Source organism: Branchiostoma floridae, unplaced genomic scaffold (genome assembly GCF_000003815.2).
Source record: "Branchiostoma floridae strain S238N-H82 unplaced genomic scaffold, Bfl_VNyyK Sc7u5tJ_1189, whole genome shotgun sequence".
Classification (NCBI taxonomy): Eukaryota; Metazoa; Chordata; class Leptocardii; order Amphioxiformes; family Branchiostomatidae; genus Branchiostoma; species Branchiostoma floridae.
In genome coordinates this window covers 97,939-120,302 of record NW_023365633.1, presented here as the reverse complement: position 1 = coordinate 120,302, position 22,364 = coordinate 97,939, and the positions used below count along the sequence as shown (strand labels likewise).

Below are 22,364 nucleotides of genomic sequence, written 5' to 3'. Positions count from 1 at the left end.
TGGTAACCAGGCTAGTACCTTGGTACACACAGTTGTAGGGAGTGGATATGGTCAGGTTCAAGTTTTTCCCAGTCCTCTTATTATCTGGCTTCACTATGACATTTTGCTGAACCCTTACTTCATGATGTTCATAAATCAAGGAGACTTACGTTTAGTGTACACTTCTACATGTATAGGTGACTAATGTGTTGTACTTCTAAATTTCAAGCCTTGGAGCTTCGGAACTTTGATGACTCTGAAGCAAACTTAAAGCTTGCTACATGTATGAATTATAGAATGTTGTTACAACAGACTAAACCTTAACAAGACGTTCAGTCAGAAATCACACACAGCGTTCAGGTGAAGATTCATTTATCAGCACATCATGTGGCGATGTTGCCACAGCAACTGTCAGACTCGTGACACACTTGTGACATGTTTCACACCATTGTAACAGTCCTGTGTGGACACCTTGCATTATGTGGGAACAAAGAACACAACTGCACAGCTATCTGTAGCTATCTGCAAGCAGATCTTACTGTAGCATAAGACAGAATCAAAAGCTGCCAGAGGAGTGAAGCCAGCATAAGCAGATGACTCCGTTTGGCCAGCTGTACTCCTTAGCCAGCTTTGATGCTATCTTATGCCACTGGTAAATCTGCCAGTAGCCTTCACCAGGCTTCCATCAGGGTGAATGAATGGTTAAAAGAATAAGCCAGTTCAGGGATTAAAATGCACATGCACAGTGAGATGCACTATGGGTAATATGTCAAAGGTGAAAGCCCCTGAGACATAACAACACGTCTGACCAAGTACGATGTAGACAGGAGCTGTTTATGGTAACATGTTAGGGGCCTTCACCTATGACATTGCACATGCACAAGTCAATCTGTGAAATGGCTTATTCAACCTCTAGAGACTCTGTATCTAGAGAAATCTGGTGGAGGTTACAAGCGTAGTTGGTCTGTAAACTAATTTTAGTGAATTCTACTTAAAAGTTTGGATGTGAACAATCCACAAACTCCCAAAACTTTCCGCAGGCACGAAGCTGAGTTACATCATTTCCTGCCAGCCCACTCTAAAATACTAAAACTTTGCAGCACCAGCGGAACAACATCATTTCTTCTCATTCTTCTAAAAATACACATTCAATAAGGAAACACCGAGGAGGGGCGATAAAGGGTGAACATGCTGGTACACTTTTTTTTCTTTCCGGGCAGCTAAATCATTTTACCCTGTCATTATATGCTTAGTTTCTTTGCATAGATTATAAAATAAGATTACCCGACCATTGTTGTCACTTTACACACACACACCCCTTAACAACCCTCCTTGAATTTCCATAAAACCACATTAGTTCAGAACATCCTTTAAAAAAAGAAACATTTCTGATCTGTTTCCTACTTTCTGTACACTTCAGGCATTCCTGGTGATAACACAGAATATCTATCTTTAATATTTTACATTCTCTGGACTATCTTACAGCAATAAACAATTCAGCTTCACGCAGCTCACCAGCATTTTTACATCCAAGAAACCTGTAAGAGTATCAATTACACCCAGGAAATGAAACTGTTGTTCCAACAATACAAGGCATCAGACACATGTTTTGCTGTCACTCAAGCCTTCATCAGAAATACTGATCCATTTCTGAAGTCACTTGACCACAACAGTAATGGTCATGTGACTCCAGCAATGGGTCATGTGACTCCAGCAATGGGTCATATGACACCTAGTAATGGGTCGTTCTTGCTGATGAATTTGACAGCTAAAAACACATCAAGTCTAATTCCTTGTAGTTAAGTATGGGAACAAAAGTTTTACAATACAATAATCCCTAACCAACAGTTACTCAAGAAGTTTTATGCTAAAAAGCCCCATCACCAAAAGCTGACATTAAACACCTGCTAGATTTCCTTACTATGATATTCATCATGTTGATTTTGCTGTGGTCTTTTAACTGTGAGATGAATTGATTTTCAAGGTGACGTTCGCATGTGACCTTCAATTTGGTGAACGCTACAAGGTCACATGTTTGTTAGGAGAAGTATGGAACAATTTCAGAAGTCACATGATTGGGTAACATTACTATATACACTAAAATCACATCTAACACTTACTCTAAAACACTTGTGGTTTGACGCTTTTACACATCAAATAACTTAAAACATTTAAAAACAAAATAAAATAAGGATCCACGGATCAATGAAAACACTCACAGAACAGGTGAACATTGCACACAACAGGAATGATTCAAACTTGTCAACAAGCCACAAACACAGTGTGTGTGAAGAATTGTAGGCTAAGCCATGGATGCTCACAAAAACACCAGACTCCCGACACAAACCAGGCAATGCCTTCACAACGCCTGCTCAGTGGGCACACACCAGGCCAAACAGTTATGGTATCTGTGCATAGAGGGTACTATAGAAGAATAGGCAATACTTTCTATGGAAACATTATTTCATATATCTAACATACAATTTTATATCTTATATTAAGTACTTAACGTGCTCAGACCAGATGTTGGCCTCCTGAACCAATTATTCACGTCTGGCAGTACAGTTTTTACCTACTGTTCTAGTACATTCTGACACGAGTGCTGTATACTGAACTTGATCGTTTGTTCAATGAGGACATCATATGCCTGCTACTGAAATCCACTGTGTACAGGTCTGCTACTGAAGCTATGCAGGGATCCAGGAAAACATTGCCTTAACTCTTTAGGCACGTACATGTAGAATCTAGGGAAAAATACCACCCTGTGTTTTACGTAACGCACTTGACATGAAGCACAGCAGTCCTTGGTAGCAGCAGTTGGGCCACACCAGGTCAATTCCCTGGTTTGCGCATGCGAGTGTTCCTCAGTGCCTTTTGTCATCTAGATGAATTTTTTTTGCAGAAAAGTCTAAGAACCGAGAAGCTGAGCTGCTGTGACCCTACGAGTGATCCTCAGTGCCAGAGGCTGAACTTGCGGCGGCCGTTCATTAGATACGGTTAGATACAAGTTGTCCTTGCAGCCTTCTGTTTTCATCTTGTTCTCTTGCTAATTTTATTATTTTGCTGAAAAATCCGAGAAGCTGAGCTGCTGTGGCCCTGCGAGTGATCCTCAGTGCCAGAGGCTGAACTTGCGACGACCGTTCATTAGATATGGTTAGATACAAGTTGTCCTCCTAGCCTTCGCGATCTGTTTTCATCTTGTTCTCTTGCTAATTTCTTTTTGCGGAAAAATCTGAGAACTGGAGAGCTGAGCTAATGTGGCCCTGCTAGTGTTCCTCCCAGCCTTGTTTTCATCTAGTAGATAAAATTTTCCGAGAACCAGAGAGCTGAGCTGCTGTGGCCCTGCGAGTGTTCCTTGATCAGTGCCAGAGGCTGAACTTGCGGCGGCCGTTCCCGTTGCTGCTGTTTTTGGACGACTGTTCTTCACTCTGCAGCTCCGCGCGCACCTTCTTGTTGAGCAGCGTGTGCATGTCCACCTGGTAAACAAACAAACAAACAAACAATGAAATATGTACAATGTGCATCGCCATATTAATATGTGATGCAGCGGAATTAGCCTCAGAAGTTGGAAACTTTCTCTAAAACATATTGAGTTCTTAATATTGATTTCTTCTTCAAAAGTGACTAAAAAGATGGAAACAAGCTTGTACAAGCACATTCCGAATCCTATATAGATAATCTGGAGCACATACATGTATAATTATATATAATAGGACCATAAGATCAATTTGCATGAACTCTACTGATTAACGTAAGTCAGAGGAATTGTGATTTGATAAAATTCTCATGCAATGATGTGCGGAAAATTGAGAGTGTTTCAAACAACACATGCATGCCACAGCTGAAATACACATTGGCTAGTAAAAATAATTTACACAGAAACAGGCCATGCTGCATGGGACAACATGCAGTAATGAGACTTGATAGTCTACACACTGGCAACATCAGGGTATGCAGACTGTTAGATTACAGCATAGTCAGTCTACAGTCTGGCGAACGTGGGCATGCGGACTGAGATACCGACCTGGTGACAGCGCTGAGAGAGAAGAAGAGAGACAGGGAAGCGGACTACAGGCTACAGAAGTGAGAGGGACAAGAGAGAACAGGAGTCAACAGCACTACAGCCAGGGAACATGGAACATGGCAGACAGGTATCTGTGCTACTATGATTAAAGTACTGACAGTAACTGTTGTATTCTGTGCTTAAGGCCTACAGCAATCCTATACATCAAGACTAGTGCAAGTGCAAGTGAACATGACTATTTGCAGCATGTCTAATATCATAGGCCACGGAGGTTTGAAGGAAAGAAGATGAGGTAATCTAGCGCTGAGGTGCTACGCTACTTTACAATCCAATAATACAGTTCAATATATGGCACATATTTTTATGTGGGCTTCCTTCTAGGAAGCATGCATGCCCACATGAAACACACATACATGTACAATACACAATATTGCACACAATGGTATCATCACATGACCTGAGCAGTTACAAGCAACTAGATGTGACTTTGGATATGGTAATAGGGAAGTTCTTTTCTCTTACTTACTTAATAGTTGAAACAACTATTTCAATGTCAATTTGATAAAAAGAAATGTACTGGATGCTACCTGAAATGTTGTTTCAGGTACTGAGATAGCATCCTATACCTTCCTTTAGTGACACATTGGAACAGTTGTTTCAATTGCTGATAATGATTAAAAAGTTAGAGCCCACAAAAAAGCATTCATCATCAAGCTTTCTGCCAGTCCCCTTTGCTGCTGGCTGAGGTTGATGGCCTCCAGCAGCTGGCTGTCCAGGTTCATCACAAAGAAAACAGACAAACAAACAAACAAAACAAAAACAAAAAAACATACATACCTGCCAGTCCTCGAGCTGCTGACTGAGGCTGATTTTCTGCTGGATGGCCTCTAGCAGCTGGCTGTCCAGGTTCATTACATCTATTTTTGCCTTCGCAAGTTCAACCTCCATCGAGTTTTGCCTGAAAAACAAACAACATCATGTCAATAAGCTTCACAAAATCTGATTACTTTCTGGAAAATCAATTTCCAGACTTTTTTTAACAAATTCTCCAAAATTTTTTTCATTATCTCCAGATAATCAAAAACAATCTCCAGACTGTTTCAACCAGCCTTAAGATTTTTCCAATCTCAAGACTCAATCTCCAGATACTTTAAAAACAATCTCCAGATTGTTTCAACCAGCCTCAAGATTTTTTCAAACAATCTCAAGATTTTTTCAAACAATCTCAAAATTCTTTTCAAACAATCTCATGATTTTTTCAAACAATCTCATGATTTTTTCAAACAATTTTGAGAAATCTCCACATTAGTTTCAGACACTCTCTAGATTAATCAGACACTAGATGAAGGGGTAGTGGAGAGTTAAGGAGGTACTGACTTCTCGATAGCGCTGTCTCTGTCTTTAAGTGCCTGCAGTAACACCTCGTCTCCTCCAGTCATCATCTCCCGCTCCTCCCGTAAAGCCGAGATGTGCTTCTCCTGCTGAAGCACCTGAAGAAAATAGTCACAAGAAGATGGAGAAATAGAATTAAGACACACAAATGTACATAGCATACAATGTTCAATCACTCATTTACAACAAGGATAAGTTTTTTAACATTTGTTTCAGTCACTGACAAAAGGTAGTGGACGCTAGTCTGACAATTTACAAAATCTACCCACTTACTAGTCTAAGTTTTTGCATTGAGTATCTCATCACTTGAATGTTGAACCTTAGTTAGTTGAGTACAGTATACATTATGTTGTGTTAAGTTGCCTCCTTTCTGAATTCAGAGGGATAACATGGCCAAAGGGTCCAGACCCTGCTATTTCTGCATATTGTCTTCTCCATGTTATACACACACACACGCAATGCACACACGTGATGTACCTTAGATCTTAAGGAGTCCAGTTCCTGTTCCTTGTGCCTGATGTCGCCCTCCCTGTCCTCCATGTTCTCCTGCAGTTGTGTGAGCTGCAGGGTGGCCTCGTGAAGTTCTGTCTGCAGCTGCCCCATGGAGTCTCGGTTCACAGACTTCTGGGCAGGGAGCAGACATGAGACAGGTTAACACACACACACGTACACACGTGCATACGTGAGTCCCAAGGGAACAAGATCAGTAGCATGACAGGATTCAAACCCAGGACCTCTGGATTCTGGGACAAACAACCTGCAGTTTAATACACCGCACGAACCATGATTAGAAAGTTCACAATTTTCAAATGATTATTTCTTCCAGCTTTAGGTTTGTGTTGTGGTTTTAATTATTTTTTAAGTGATTGAACACCACCTCCTCTCATGCCACTTTCTGGCTCTTGTTCTAAAATGCTGTAAACGTAATGTTATTGTTAAGCCAGGGATAAACAAGTCCACTAGCCCTGTTGTCCAGGGCAAGTGAAAGTGCTGTTCGGGCAAGTGCATGTCCTACCCCACTTGTCCGATCGGGCAAGTAAGATTTTTCCATTGATTTTAGTGCAATTTTGATATACTTGTTACTTTTTACAGTCATGACATCAAGCAATTGTCTACAGAGAATTCCATTGCTGGAAGTGAAAATGCATATACTAGTAACAGTGACATTTGAATTTTGCGCAAGTGAAAAATTGGTTTGGGCAAGTCAATTTTTTATGTGCTTGCCCGATAGGACAAGTGGATTTTAGAAAACTTGTTCAACCCTGTAAGCTGGTCTCCATCATGATTTTTCTGGCAGCCCTGGATTGAACTTTGCGTCACACCTTTAAGTGACCTTCGATCTTGTTCTGTGGCAACCCTTGACAAAAACAAAACAAGAACTCTACCTCTTCTAACGCCGCTCGCTCTCGTTCCAACAGGTTGTCGACGTAATGTCTCAAGGTCTCGATGACCTTCAGCAGGTCACCGCTACGGACGTCCTCCGACTGCAGGATTTCCGCCGCCCGCTCGACGCGCCCGTCGTCGTCTGTCCGTTCCCGCAGCGCACTGCAGAGGCCCTGCAGCTGTCCGTACGCCTCGAGCACATCGTTACGCAGCTGTGCGGGGACGGACATAACCACGTCAGGAATCGGACACAAGCATGATACCAGCTAACTGTAAATCATGGAACCTTTGCGGTGGTTTTACTTTGAATTCAGAGTTTTCATACAATGGTGCTCAAAATATACTCACTTGCACACCACATTTTGCTTGGCAAAACTTAATAATTTCCAACACTACAACTGCGTATGCTTTTGTATTTGTTCCTTTAATAACAAGATAAAACATAATTATTAAGCAGTTACTTGTAACTGGAAGAAAAGGTAATGGATAAGTAGCAGCTTTTAAGAAAGTAATTACTTGAAAGTGGGGCAACCTTAAATGTTGATGGTGCAGCCTGACTTTTGACTCAGGTTGCCGCCTGGGCAACAAGGCTGAAAAAAGTATTTCAAGCACTGTGCAAGTTCATGGCATGGCCAACGTGGCTACCTTGCATGGCTACTGTACAACAGAGTTGTTTCAACCATGAATTTAAAACACTGCAAAATAAAACCCACCACAAAAGTAACTGAATTCACAGTAAGTAAGTAGACTGATCCTCTGTGAAAATTCAAGCGTCCGAAACTGCCCGGACGGCGTCTACAAGCGTCCAATGGCGTCCGAGCGCGTTTCAGACGTTCTGGACGCGTTCATTGCCGTCCGAAACGGCCGCGGACACATCGTGAGCGTCCGTGCCGTTCTGTCAGTTTTTATGGTGAACGCCCGAACGGCTGAAAGACCTTCCATTGCCGTCGGAGACGGCCACTGATGGGGCTATAAAATACTTAGTCACCCGACGCCGGCAGACGGCTGCGTCTTTTCTTATGATCCCCACGGGAAACATGACGTTTTAACTTCTGCACATGCGCCAATTTCAGCGGGTGAATTCGAATTTCAGACCGTTGAACACTCCGGCGGTTGCAGGACTTATGTTCAGAAGGTGACTATTTCTGTGGATTTCATGTCCGTTTGTTAAATTTTGCGCACTTTTGGACCAAGGACTTCACGTCTAGACGTAGCAGCTGATGTTTGTACGACATTGTGCTGAGGTTGGGTTTACGGCGATGACTGTATCTGTTATTTATACTAAAAAGAATGCACAAAAATTATTTGTCGTGCGCCGACAAGGGGGAAAAATTATACTACTTACTCGAAGCAGCAAACCTTGGACAGCAGAAATCACAGATGTGACAGACGTCAAAAGAAGCAGCGGTTCTTCCGTTAGCTGATTGTCGATACTTTGCAGGCGCCGGTAAGTGAATACTTCGCATTTTATTCTCATTTTTTGTACATTCATCTGTTGCAAAGTTTACAGACGACTTGTTGTTACGGGTGCCCTCCCCACATACGCGAAGAAATGATAAAATTTAGGATCTTGTTTTGATGCCACAAAATAAAAAGAATTATGAACACGTTGTAGAATACTTGTAAAAAATATCTGTTGTTTCTATTAAGAATGATAATGCTGTTAAAATGTAGATTTAGACAACAGATATTGAGATAGCACCTACCGATTTTGCCGGTGCCAATCAAAATCTTAGTCGGCTCTTCCAACTACTTGGGGTTAGGAACTTATGAAACGGAAGACTTTATTTCGCTACCTCGAAATAAAAATGACTTATGATCTTTGTAGAAAATTTAACGTTATTTCACATTTATATATCCAGTCTTTAATAAATACTGGTGCAATTAAAATTTACGATAGAAAATTTCAAACGTCCTGTATTTACCCTTGATGTTATGTGGGCTCGTCCATTCTGATGTAACGCACGTGTCGGCACGGCGGCACAAAAAGCCGCGGACACGATTGAAGGCCGGATTGAATTTCGTACATGTAGCAAAGTTGATTAAACGCCGCGGAGTACGTGTATGTCTGAATTTACGAAGAAATTTGTTCAAGTTGTGTTTGATTTTAGCTAAACCTGACGGCCCGGTGGTGGGTGGTCTTCTACAATTCACTGCCTGGCTGAATATTTGTTTGTTTGGTATGTGGGAACGCTTACTTAGTATCCCTAGAGGCCATAAAATCATAGCCGTGACCGGACGCCGTCAGAAACGGCGTCCGGACAGCCGTCTGCACACGTTCCAAATGCCCCTCCCATACTGCCTGACTATTAAACTACAAGTTGCGTCTTGAAGGAGAAAAGTTTGCTAGACGTTTGGTCCAGATGTTAACCTTGGCGATGACTGACTCTATTGGCTATTCCTTGGCTATTCCATTTTCTGTCGAATTTTACGATCCATACCCCCGTGGGATGGCCTGGCGAAGGCTACAGTTCGTCCTGGCAGCCTGGATCACGTAATCTACGACCGTCCCAATCGGCGTCTGGACCGTCCCAGCAGCCTGGATTACGTCATCTATGTCCGTCGCAATCGGCGTCCGGTTCGTCCGCGGAGACGTCTGTTCCCAGCGGGGGGGCCGCCCTACGGACGCGGGAGCGTCTGGGTGCCCGCTTTCAGACGCCGTTTCGGACGGCCCCGACGTCCCTCTGGACGCGTCAAAAGTGCCAATCTAGACGCGTCCAAGCGTTTTTTATGCCGTTCGGGCCGTCTTTGACGTTTCTTCGGGCGTTCTAAAGGCCGTCCCATGCCGTCCGCTGCCGTAACCGTCCAAAGCGTCCCAATAATTTGAGACGCATTGGACGGTTGTCGCAAACGGCGTTTCACCGTCTGGGACGCTTGAATTTTCACAGAGGATGTACAATGGAATGGGTGAACCTTGACTACCATGACATCATGAATGTGGTGACATTGGTCACTTTGAATTTAGAAAGACACTTGTTAACTTAGAGATTTCAAACTTCAAGTTAACATTTCCTATAACGATATTCTTGTGTCATGACAGAATTGAAAGGTGGCAAGTGTGTACCTTTGGCATCCTTTTGAAATGATATGCTGGAATCTGTGAAGCTGTTTAGGAACTGTATATTCATGTAGAACGAGCTGAAAAGTAGGGCTTCCTGCAATATATACTGTTGCAGTGTCTTTCCTGTTCAGAGTGGTCAGTGTTGTATGCTTAATATGCTACAATGTAATACACCAGCTTGTATATGTCACTCACTACATGTAGATGATGGTTGAAATGAGTTGTAATATGATACCACCTGATGGGACCCTATAACAAGACTATCACTACCACATCCACCGGTCCACAGACCATTTCCCATGGTCCTGCTACATGCGGTTAGTCTTACCAGCCGCTAAACCATCTGGGGACCACCATGCACAGCTACCTGCTACCACCAGGGTGGGTCAGAGGTGATGGGTCAGGGTTCACAGGTCAGGGGTTAGAGGGGAGAGTTCTACATGCAGCCGGCACCTGTGCTATTGTGGTAACTACAGCGAGGGAACCATGCCCGTTGGACCTGCACCTTCCCAGTCTCTACTGTACACATGGGGAAGGGGGTATGGCCAGAGAAATTTTCACACTCAGAGCTTTTAACATTGTTGTGACATGAAAGTGATAAATTCTGTATCTTTCTTTAGACACGTCAAGCCTTCTCAAAACAATTTTCAAAGTTCGTTCTATTATATAAGAAGTCGAAAATCGAAATTGAAAATCGAAAATGTCCAAAATCAGTATAACAAACTGTTGTGAGTTGAATGAATTCAAAAATTGCAATTTAAAATCGAAAAGGTCCGAGTTCGTTATCAAAAACTTTTCATGAATTCAAAAATTGAAAATCTCCAATATCAATTGCCTTGTGAGAAACATTTACCATTCTCACATATTTACAGCACTGTACATTAAGACTTGTTTCTGTGACCACTGCCCCCTCCCCATGCCCGTACATCACCAAAAGCAAACTGTGCTGAACCTGGGACAGTTTGACACAAGAGATGCCGTACGACGCTTCTAGCATGACATAATCTAGTCGCGGCTCCTAGGGACACAAACAGGGTGCAAAAAGGAATAATGAAGCAATCAACAAAAACGGGACGTGCTGAAAGTAAACCTAAGGGTCTTAAGGCCACACCAGTCGAAATTATTGGTTTTAGGATCTGTAACTGATACGATAGACTGGCAACAGGTCAACATGAGTCTGTGAGGAAAGTCTGACTTGCCTTTGTTGGTAGTTCATATAGCATTTACTCATCGACAAGAAACTGGATAATTTGGAAATCAATGTATCTACATTGTAGATAGGTCTGCATTGTAGATACACACAGTTTCAGTAAGTGAACAGTCAGACTCAATTTTTCCTCATAGCTCTTAACTGTTTCTGTCTTGACTTCATGCTAAATTTTCGAAAGGCCTTTAAACCAAAGAATTGACCTAGTGTGGCCTTTGACCTTAATGATGTGAGGTGTCCGCCAGGGAAGGTGATAAGTGTGAACTGCTTTGGAAAAAAGTTACAAACGGAAGGTTTTTGACATTGCACTCTAATAGTATCTCAACGTCATGTTGCTCAACGTCATCAAATGTTGTGGTCTGACATCTGATCTCATCATGCTTTTGTGATATGAATATGTCATCATCAAATATTGTGAATATGTCATCATCAAATATTGTGTTCTGATAGTACACATATTTTGTTGTACTATCAGGATATCATCATATGCTGTGTTGTCTTAAGTGATCTCATCATACACCGTGATGTAGAATCTGACATGATCATCACATGTTGTGTAGTTGCCATAGTAACCGCCTCACCTTGTGCAGTTCATCCTCCTCCCTGTGTGACATGGAGCGCTGCAATGAGCGCCTGTCGTCCGAGTAGAACAGGTCCCCGTCAAAATCCTCCTCTATGTCATCGTCATGGAAACGCTGAAACAGCAAACTGGCTGTCAGAAAAGCCCGGTCAGAAACAAGGAAGAAACTTGACCAGCATGGGTTTGCTTTTTTTCATACTTTATACTTAAATGTCTACTCAGTGGATTGGCAAGACTGACTCTTTCTGCCACTGAGGTAATCGTTTGCACACCCCAGGAATTTGTGTGGTGTTATTACAATCCAAAACTCCTATTGCATGAAAATCCTATCGAATGAAAATCCTATTTGCTGGATACGAAGGATTACCCCAGTTGTACAGAGCTTCATCAGCTCCACAGATAGCCTGGCCAAGCCATAGACAGACTGGATACCAGATCAGCTTTGCAGCTGCTTAGAAAAATCCTCTGGTTGGGAGGATTTTCCTGAAAGAAACTTATGTAACCTTCTTACTTTACCTGCTGGATCTTTGAGAAGGTAACACTGAGTTTACTAAGTTTGAGGCTGTTGTTTTTACCTGATGGCCGATGCCCGTGGCCAATGTCATGTCCACCGTATCTAAGGTCATCATGGAGCTGCTGAGGCTGGCCCCAAGGTCGCCCATCTCCCTGTACAGGGACTGGTCGTTACCGTGGCAACCCGAGCCGTAGGAGCTCTGCAGCACGTCCACCCTGGCCTGCAGGTGGTTCTGGGATTGCTGCAGCTCGCTCATGTCTCTCTGCTGCTGACACAGCTGCGGGGGAGGGGAGGGTTAGTCAGCACCACAGGCCGCCACCACATGCATGGCACCATGGTTACGGTGGTCACCATGGTGACAGTCATCACCACATGCACAGCACCATGGTAACGGTGGTCACCATGGTGACAGTCATCACCACATGCACAGCACCATGGTAATGGTCATCACCGTGGCAACAGTCATCACCATGGCAACATTCATTGCCGTGGCAAAATTCATTTCCATGATGATTGTCATCACCATGGCAACAATCATCACCATGGCAACAGTCATCACCAAACTACTGACCATCACCATGGCAAGAGACATCACCATCATGATGACAATTGTCACCACCGTGGCAACAGTCATCACCATGGCAACAGTCACCACCATGGCAACAGTCACCACCATGGCAACAGTCATCACCATGGCAACAGTCACCACCATGGCAACAGTCATCACCATGGCAACAGTCATCACCAAACTACTAACCATCACCATGGTGACTACCATCACCATGTTAACAGTCAAACTACAAGTGCAGACACATTTAATCCCTGACATGATCCCTGGTGCTATAGAAAATGCAGTACGCAGCTGACACCGACCCAGTATTACATGTGAAAACCCCCAACAATGCACCATGTCCTGATTCAGTTAAAGTAATGAAAATCCCACTTCAAACCCTCATGCTTAGAGCAAATAGCACCGAATAAGAGTGGAACGAAAATCATGACATCCCAGACTACACCAGGCTCCACCATGGTGTTATCAGTGTTGGTTGGTTGGTTTGTGAGCATTTATGAATAGAAGTTATAAATACTGGATTTTTAGGTGTTTCTGGGGATTCTATTTTCAGGGTGAGGAAGGAATATTTTGCTTGGTCGAGGTTCAGGAGCCTTCTCATTATTGCTAACTTATCTCATTTTGTCAAATCTGTCTTCAAACTCCTTCCTGCTGTTTAACCTGATATCATGTAACCTGATACCACATGAGAGCATACTACCTTACCTCGTATTCCAGCCTGTTTCTCCCTTCAAGTAACATGATCCGCTCGTGAGACACTTCCAGCTTATTCTGTAACCTGATACATGTAACCTGATACCCTGTAACCTGATACCCTGTAACCTGGTACCCTGTAACCTGATACAAACGAGAGCGTACCTTGTGTTCCATCTCCTGTTTCTGCCTCTCCAGTAACATGATCCGCTCGTGAGACGCGTCCAGCGTAGACTCCAGCCCGTCTCGCTCCTCCGCCAGCTCCGACAGTCGTCTCTCCAGGTCCGAGTTTCGCTCGCGTAAAACCTTCACCTGGAAAACGCAACATGGCAAACTTGAGGTTCTACTCACAATCTGGAGGTCCTGGGTTTGAATCCCTAAGGCACAGGCTCTAGTGTTTTATCTTGACTAAAAGAAAGGCACTTATAATATATCATAAGAGATAAAAGGAACAAATTGATTAATTTACTAGAAATAAGAAAAGAGAGTAATATTAAGTCTTATTGAGTGACTGATGGGTTGTCCATAAAAATGTACAAAAAGACTAATCACAGACTGAGAAATAGCAACACACAAACTTATAATAAAGAAATGTTCTAATTTAAGATAAGCTCATCTTGTAGATGAACAACTTGAGCCCAAAGTTTTACCCGTACCTCAGCGTTGAGACTGTCGACCTGGTACATGTGGTCGGAGTTGGACGAGTTTCGCTCCTTAAACTGTTCCCGCAGACCTTGGACTTGTGCTGACAGCTGCTTCTCTGATTCACACGACTACAGGACATGGAGAAAACAGGGTTAGGACACGTGTAATTAACATTTTTCGTTCTTAACCAACCACAATATAACATTAAAACAGCACGAAGTCAAGATATAATCAGAGAGCTGGGAGCATGGAAAACTTGAAATTTAATTTTACTGGGTTTATTCCATAAAGGCTTTCTCCTCATACTGTTTTAACGCTTCTCTGATTCACACAACTACAGGACATGAAGAATACTCAGGGTTAGCACAAAATATCTAAGATTTTGGTTCTTAACAAATTAATATAACATTAAAACAGCACAAGGTCAAGATGACAACAAAGAGCTGGGGTTGTGGACAAATCTTGAGCTATATTCATCTCCTAAAAGATTCCCCCTCAGACTCTGCTTTTATGATGATTTTCCAATCTTAATGACTCTTAGTCTAACATTATCCAATGAAACACCTCAGTCTACACTGCTCACATCAGAACAGTAAACCAGGACATCATGATTCTGGATCTTTGCTTTTCCCCTCTCCACTCAGCCGGTTTTGTTGGTACAAATTAAGTATCTGATAAACGTTGTCCTGAGTTACTAAATCCTTACTCTAAACCATGTTTCCACCATGTGTCATCAGACAATTAAAACAGTTTCCCAAACATAACCTTTACCACAAAGACTTACAACTTACCTGTAACTTTCTACATTGACTTTCTTTCACTCCAGCTTTCAACCATTCAACGTTCCCACATGCCATAACTTAGAGGATTACTTCTCCCCAGTGCTCTATGTAAAGCCCACTTGTTGACGTTGCCTGTATTTTGGGCAGTAACTCCCAAGGGACCTTGCCTCTGGCTACCTGTCCTGCCCTTTTGTTGTGTTAATCACGTTATTTCTGACCCAGTGTAACGTTACAGGATTTCCCACGGTCTTTCTCTACCTCTCCTTTCTATACATTCTGCCAGCTTTCTTAGGCTTTTATCAAATAACCAAATTTTTTGCCCTTCTTTTAGTATAATTTTAGTTGTTTTCCCCACTGATAAGTCTGACCACTTTACTCATTACCCCAACATGCTGACACGTGGGCCCTCCTTTTGTACCTACAGAATCAGACGTGGATTATTCTGGACCAGCCAGCCAGAAATAAAGTGTTCTTCCTGTCATCCTGCAGCCATGGGGCAGTTTCTTAAGTGGGCAATTTAAACTATCAAGGGTCAACTACTTTTTCTGTAAGCAGCCTGAAGCTGTTGTTGTGTCCCAAGCTTTTATTTTTTTGTCCCACTGATTGTTTTGGAGCCCATGTTGTTGATTTTGCTGGTTAAATATGTGATTTTAAGCTTATGAAAGTACATTTTCATAGATTACATTTTTGGGACGGATGGCATAAAACTACTGTTAGTATTTTCCATCCCAACAAGCAAATTTCCATCAAGGGACGGAAGGTTGGGTCCTGGAGACAGCCCTCAGGCTGGTGTGACCTCAGCTAATTCTTCTGACAAACTGGAGTAGTAACGTTTAAGATGAAACATTACTCAATATATTAAAGCTTTTTAAAAACTGACAATGCAGTGCAAATTCACTACAGCTTGTTTCAAAGCATTTATATAGTGGTCAGCTTATACAATGTCAGATGACCTCGAGTGAGCTAACAAGATCTGCAGCATCATGCTAGGAGTCTGTCTGTAGATTTTTAATATGTACTCAAGGAGGAGGAGTCTTTACCCTCTCCCGGCCGAGGCTGCCAAAACTGTTTGATGGAGTTAAACACCTGACCTTGTTCTTGTTCTTGTTCTTGTACTGTGCAACACCCCTAGTTTGTTGGGGCAAACCACACAGGGCGTAGTGCTGTTGTGTATTGGCTGTTCCTTAGATGTTGTAATGCCTCTTCCTTAAACTTAGTGGGGTTAGCTTGGAGTGTGGTAGAGTATGGTAATGTATTCCAATCTGTGGCAGTTCTTGGGAAAAATGAATATTTGAGGCAGTCTTTGTTAGTCTTAATGGGTTTATATGAATTTGGATGATTGTGTCGGGATTGCCTAGGGTTCAGCTGCAAGTGATCTAATATGCTGCAGGTGTGGCACCACCTGTATATGACTCACTCTTGTACATGTAATTGCTATCAGTTTAATAGTTTAATTATGTATCGTTAGTGTCTGGTTCTCATCCCACAAGTCTGCAATCATGTCACAGTCTGGAAAGGATTAGAACCCTCAACCTTCAGGTCTTGACAAGTGGTCAAGTCAATACGCGTACACATACTACAAACACACACTTGTTACACAATCATAATCTGCACATGCACATTATACATTCACACACATACACACACACTCAGTCACATATACATGCATACACATAGACATACATACCCAAACACATGCACACACACATACATTCATACACACACACACAAACACATATGCACACACACACACACATATACACACACACACAGACAGCCAAACACACATGCATACATGATACACCCACAAATGCACATGTACACAGACACACACAAACCCACACATAATGAATCATTTCACACACACATTTTAAACCCAGCCAAACTCACCCTAGCCAGCTGCTCCGTTAGTCTCTGGTTCTGCTCCGACAGGTCGGCGATCATGTCCAGTTTCTCGCGCTCCACGACCTTGAGGTTGCTCTGTGCATCCTCCGCCGCGAGCTGGTAGTGCGTGATGTCGCTCTCGATGTCCGCCAACCGACTCTCGTACTCACCCTGTAGTCTGTCCAGCTTCTGTTTCTGTTCATGTTTCTCCTGTTCTAACAGCTGGGGGGAAGGATTAATATTGTTTGGGTTAATATAAAACCCTGTCTATTTCACAGACAAAACATTATCGATTTAATATGTGAATAGAAAAGCGTGATTTGGTAAGAGAGATTATTGACAACTTTAAGCTTGCATTTTTCTTGTTCTTGCAGTTGGAAGGCATTAATGAAGTGTTTAACCTTCAGTCTCAGATTTCAAAGGTTAAAAGCAAGATAAATTCTGTAAAACTCAATATAAAATTATAGAAACTGCATCTTACTCAGTCTAAATAACAAGAAGACAGTTAATAAAACTTGACTGTTCAACATAATATTATCTACAAAGTCACAAAATCAAACCATGCTTCTCTTGTTCTAACAGCTATGGAGGAATGATCGTTTGTGTTATTTTAACTTAATAAAATCCTACAGCTATTCCACAGACAAAACATCATCGATCATGCGAACAGAAAGGCATGATTTGGTAAGAGAGATTAAGGTTACAAACTTGAAGCTTGCATTTTTCTTGTTGCAGGTGGAAGGCTTTCATCATAATTTCTAAGTGTTAAAGAGGGTCTGCATGCTCTTTTCCGTAAGGCGTAGGCAGGCCTTTTTAATTCCCGTAATTCGTAGGGCAAGCTATTTTATTTCACGTAATTCGTAGTGAGGATGGAAAATTTACCGTAAAGCGTAGCCAGTGTATTTCACGTAAGCTGTAATCTAGCCTAAAAATTTCACGTAAAGCGTAATTTAGCCTAATAATTACCCGTAAATCGTAGCCTGGCCTCCCAAATTTCGTAAGTCGAAACGTAGTCTACCAGTAAATTTAGCCCTTCAAAACACAGGAAATTGCGTTTCGGAGGATCAAGATTTCAAAATTTCGCCGGACCTCACTTGCGACCTTCGGTTATCGACATGGTAAAAATATAGTATATACCCTCAAAAACCTTTTTTTTGCAAATAGAAATGTCATTGAAGTTAGCTTAGTCTGCCAGCAAAATTTGCCCATCAGAATGCAGGAAATATCATTTTAGAGGGTCAAGATTTCAAAATTTCCATGGTCCTCCTTGTGCCGCCTCGCGCCTTTGGCACTCGAAATTCTGAAAATATGTTGGGGATGTGTCAACCTCAAAGACCTGTTTTGCTAATAGAAATTTGCCCATCAAAATGCACGAAATATCGTTTTATAGAGGGTCAAGATTTCAAAATTTCGCCGGATCTCCTTTGCCAATCTATTCACCTTCGGTCATCGACTTTGTAGAAATATGTATCATGGCTGGGGGATGTGACGTGTCAACCTCAAACACATTTTTTACTGATAAAAATGTAATTTCACTTAGTTTTCTATAATAGCCAAAAAAACTCAGAAAATGGCGTTTCAGGGGGGCAGGATTTCAAAATTTTCCCGGACTTTCCTTCGGCGCTCGACATGGCAAAATAAGTTGGCTGGCGTCACCCTCAAAAGCTTACGCTGAACCTCTGGGAATCTTTAATTAGATGTGCCATTTAACTTAGCTTTGTCTGCCAGCGAAAATTTCCCTTCAAAATGCAGGGAATAGTGTTTCAGAGGGTCAAAATTTCAATCTTTCTTGCGGAGCACGCCCCCGCCCCTGTCGAGTGTTGCCAGCCTTCCAGAATTTAGCGTAAACCGTTGTCAGCCTTTCTGAATTTAGCGTAAAACGTTGCCGGCCTTCGTGAATTTAACGTAAAGCGTTGTCGACCGTCCCGAATTTAGCGTAAAGCGTTGTCAGGACCCCCCATGCAGACCCTCGTTAAACACTGACAGTCTCATATTTCATGATTTTTTTATAAGATACATTCTGTAAAACTCAATATGGAAACATGGTCCGTTATGGTAATTGTATTATTAATCAGTTTAAATAAGAAGGTGACTGTAAAACTTGACTTCAACATATCTACAAACTGTACAAAGTCACAGAAAGTATAGTATTACTTGTTCAGACAAGTTACAGCGTGGTTATTCCAGTGAGCTGTATGATACAGACCTTTGTTAAGTTTTTACATACGTGAACTATCGCACATATTTCTGTTGGGGATACAATAGCTTCATGCATAATTTATTAGCAACAGCAATCCAGCTAGATCCTACTGCGGCATGGTAAATAAATATTGAACAAGCAATTCCGACTCTGTCGATAAAGGTTAGACATCCAGGTTGAAGTAAAACTAAAAGATTTTTAATGAAAATTGCTGGCAAGAGTAGTCTAGAACTTATGACCTTTTAGAGAATTTATCTAGTTTCGAATTATTCCTTTTGTATCATGCTAATTAGTTATCTAATTCTCATTACATTCTTTATAAATTGCTGCATTTTTTAAAAATCATAAATAGATGTCACCACATTTGATATATCATACATGTATTCATCAGCACATTAACAAATTGTATCAAAACTAATTATGTTCATAAGTTTATAAATACTATGATAATGCTACAATCAAAAATCAAAAATCTTTATCAAACTCAAAGGCATCAAAGGCACCAGCACTTATTTAACAAGTCATGAATATAATATTTTTTCCTCTTGTTCTTTTGCAGCAATACCCTTCAGCTGAAAATATAATGAAAATACATACTAGTAAAGTATAAATCATATTACTCAATCCTACCTCCACTTTTTCGCTGAAGTCCTCCTGAAGTTTCTCCACTTTCCTGTTGAGTTCCTCGTTCTGTTCTAAGAGAGCCTTCCCCAGCTCCGCCGCTAACACAAGGTCCTTTTCCTTCTGCTCGATCTGAGCGTACAGGTCATCAGGGTCAGTTCTGGACGAGTCATTTAAAGTGTTCTGCCTCTCCAGGGCCATCTCAAACGAGTGCAGGAAAATGTCGTCGGAATCGATCGGGGTCGAGATGGGCGACCGCATCTTATCGGACAGGTCCAGCTCTGATCGCCACTCCACGCCACACGCGTACATGGTTCACGTTACGTGCTGGGGGGCACCCTGGGAAGGTGGAGATGTAGTCAGTAATTTAAAAGCAAAATGTGTCAGTGTGTCACTGCCTCTAAAGTTCTGAGTCTACGACTACATGCACTAGTATGCAATTTCACAAAATTTATGCTATTTGATCACAGTGTAGAGGTTTGTAACATGCAATCATGCAAATCATACTTATCGATTCTGAAAGGCAATCAGACCGCTTACCCATTACTACCAGTACTTGAGGCTTTATGACCCTTCCAATCTCATAAAGAAAAATAGCAAAACCATGTTGTACTATATATAGTAAATGGATTTTAACAAAATCCCCTTTCTATGGTACTCTTAAATCATACCTACATTTATGAATTAGTTCCTATAGTATATCACAACATTTTTGCAATGTTTAAACTTCCAACTAAATCATTGACCTGGTTTAACAGGAAACATAAGTTTTGCTGTCCTTCATACAAGTTTCACTTCCATGTTCTCAAGTACACGTTTGATAACATCCAGACTTTCTTATCTAAATTCAGGACGTCTTGTCCAAGAACTCAAGGAAGAACGACCCAGGAAGTAGGAAGTTTCTGAGGAGAATTCTAAATTAGTCATGGAAACAGAAATCTGGAATTCAAAATAGTTGAATTTAGATGATGGATCTTTAAATTTCTAGTTTTGCAAACCAAACCAAAAGGAAAGGAAGCTAATGGAACAATAGAATCTGTTGTCGCAAAGGAAGATTTATGAAGTCCTGTTTGTTCCTTAAATTGTGTGATGAAATGCAATAAACCGAGCTTAAGATTATTGCTAACACACAGAAATCATCACAATTACCTTACCCTATGGTGTGATTAAGTCTTAAGTCGACTTAAGTTTAGTCAGTTTTTCCAATGCATAATTTGAATGATGCAGGTGGGATTGAGGTATGAAATCATTGAATTTGGCTATCTACAGTTTTGATCGACACACTAGGAAATTTGGAATTGCAGACATAGTTTATACTAATACAAAAACATAAGACAGAAACATGTTTTTTTTAAGTGACACTGTTAATCATTTTTTTAACAACAATGTAAGGTTACAAGGTAGGGTAGTTGTAAAACTTGGAATCTGGGAGAAGACACTACTAGACTAAGTATTAAGTGACCTGAGCTTATTAAGTAATCTTCATTAGCATACAGTGAGTAAAAGATTTGTAATTATACGATAAAAGTAATCTGAGAGATACCAAGGAGGTATAAATCTCTACATGTATCTCTGCAATTGGTGAAACTGACTAAAGACTTAATCACACCATAGGGAAGTGAGGGTGGAAATTCCTGTGTGTTAGCAATAATTGTAATCACTGTTTATTGCATTCTATCAATATTCATACAATTTGGAACAAGAGGTTATAAATTTGCCCTTGGGACGACAGAATTGGCAGGTAAATTTACTGCATTGACGCATCGGTTTTGTTTAGTGGCCTTTATAAAATCAATACTATAGGGTTACTAGCATAACAGATACGTCAGCAGACTACACAAAACGGTGTTAGACAAAACGCAGATGGTCTAATACGGTGAAATAATTGCTGATCTCTTGGTGAAAATCTGGTAATAGATTCCCTCTCTAATTGGTGATGAGAAGTTTTAGGAATGTAAATTTTGAGAGAATTCCCGAAGGTCAGATTGCTGGGTGTGTCGCATTTAACAACATTTCTGCATAAAATTATTTTTCAACACACGGGGCGAAACGTGTCAGTTTCCCGCGTCAATTTTCGGACCATCACAGCCCAAAGCACTCTGATCGCGACCACTTGAGACCTTGGCGGCTTGTTTAAGACGTCTAGAAGGAATCTTAAACAGATTAGCAGCGAACCCTGACCGACAGACGTCGTCTGGCTTCACCTGGCCTCACCTGAGTAACGTTTCCGTGTCCTGACCTCACACCTGGACGGCGTTACAAGGAAACGCAGCTGGTAAAATCGCACCTGTCCTTCTGACGACTGTTCCCGGGAACTCTGTGCCTTCCTGGTAACATCAGGAACTCAGAACTCTGACGAAAATGGGAAAGCAAACATTATTGTGTGTATTTTTTCCTCCATGTTTACCGGTGACGTTTTCACAACCACCTGTCTCAGTCCCTGATTTCGCCAGGAAATATGCGGCGCGCTGATTGGTCGAGAGGGTTGATTGGGTAAAACGTCACTGCTACTAGGGGCAAACTATCTTTCCATCAGGGGGATAGATTTTCTTCTGGGCAACCACATCAAATTTTGCGTTACATATGAATCAAGTAAATTTTAAAAACAATAAGGTATTTGATTGAAATCATTAAACTATGTCAACAAGAAATTGTGCGGTGAATATAGTTGTTTTTCAAAACACGTTGTAGACCCTCTCTTCCAATGGTATACCCCAGACGTCATCAAAACTGAAGATAGCACTGGTTTCGTTAACCGCTTTCGGATATCGAAACGCAACAAAACAGATTCTTCGATGTTTCTGGAGATGTACACTCTCAGTAGTCCT

At 41.6% G+C, this 22,364-nt stretch overlaps 1 protein-coding gene across 1 annotated transcript; it reads right to left on the bottom strand.

The window, feature by feature from the left end:
* Window positions 1-334: 334 nt before the first annotated feature.
* Window positions 335-22,008, bottom strand: LOC118407288 (BICD family-like cargo adapter 1). The gene is made up of 13 exons (XM_035807745.1): window positions 21,751-22,008; window positions 19,546-19,875; window positions 16,722-16,937; window positions 14,061-14,177; window positions 13,570-13,716; window positions 12,202-12,417; window positions 11,628-11,741; window positions 10,792-10,857; window positions 6,718-6,990; window positions 5,873-6,019; window positions 5,381-5,493; window positions 4,841-4,961; window positions 335-3,455 (listed from the first exon to the last, which is right to left on the bottom strand). Exons 2-13 carry the CDS (start codon window positions 19,846-19,848, stop codon window positions 3,339-3,341), a joined length of 1,950 nt encoding a protein of 649 aa, XP_035663638.1. The 5' UTR covers window positions 19,849-19,875; window positions 21,751-22,008; the 3' UTR covers window positions 335-3,338.
* Between the last annotated feature and the right edge of the window lie 356 nt (window positions 22,009-22,364).

What these genes read in the sequence shown, in the direction of transcription:
- LOC118407288 (XM_035807745.1), bottom strand. Translation starts at nt 19,848, where the DNA reads ATGTACGCGTGTGGCGTGGAGTGGCGATCAGAGCTGGACCTGTCCGAT. An exon ending in TAACGGAGCAGCTGGCTAGG is followed by an intron (nt 14,178 to 16,721) that starts GTGAGTTTGGCT and finishes CATGTCCTGTAG; the next exon opens with TCGTGTGAATCAGAGAAGCA. An exon ending in TCGACAGTCTCAACGCTGAG is followed by an intron (nt 13,717 to 14,060) that starts GTACGGGTAAAA and finishes TGCGTTTTCCAG; the next exon opens with GTGAAGGTTTTACGCGAGCG.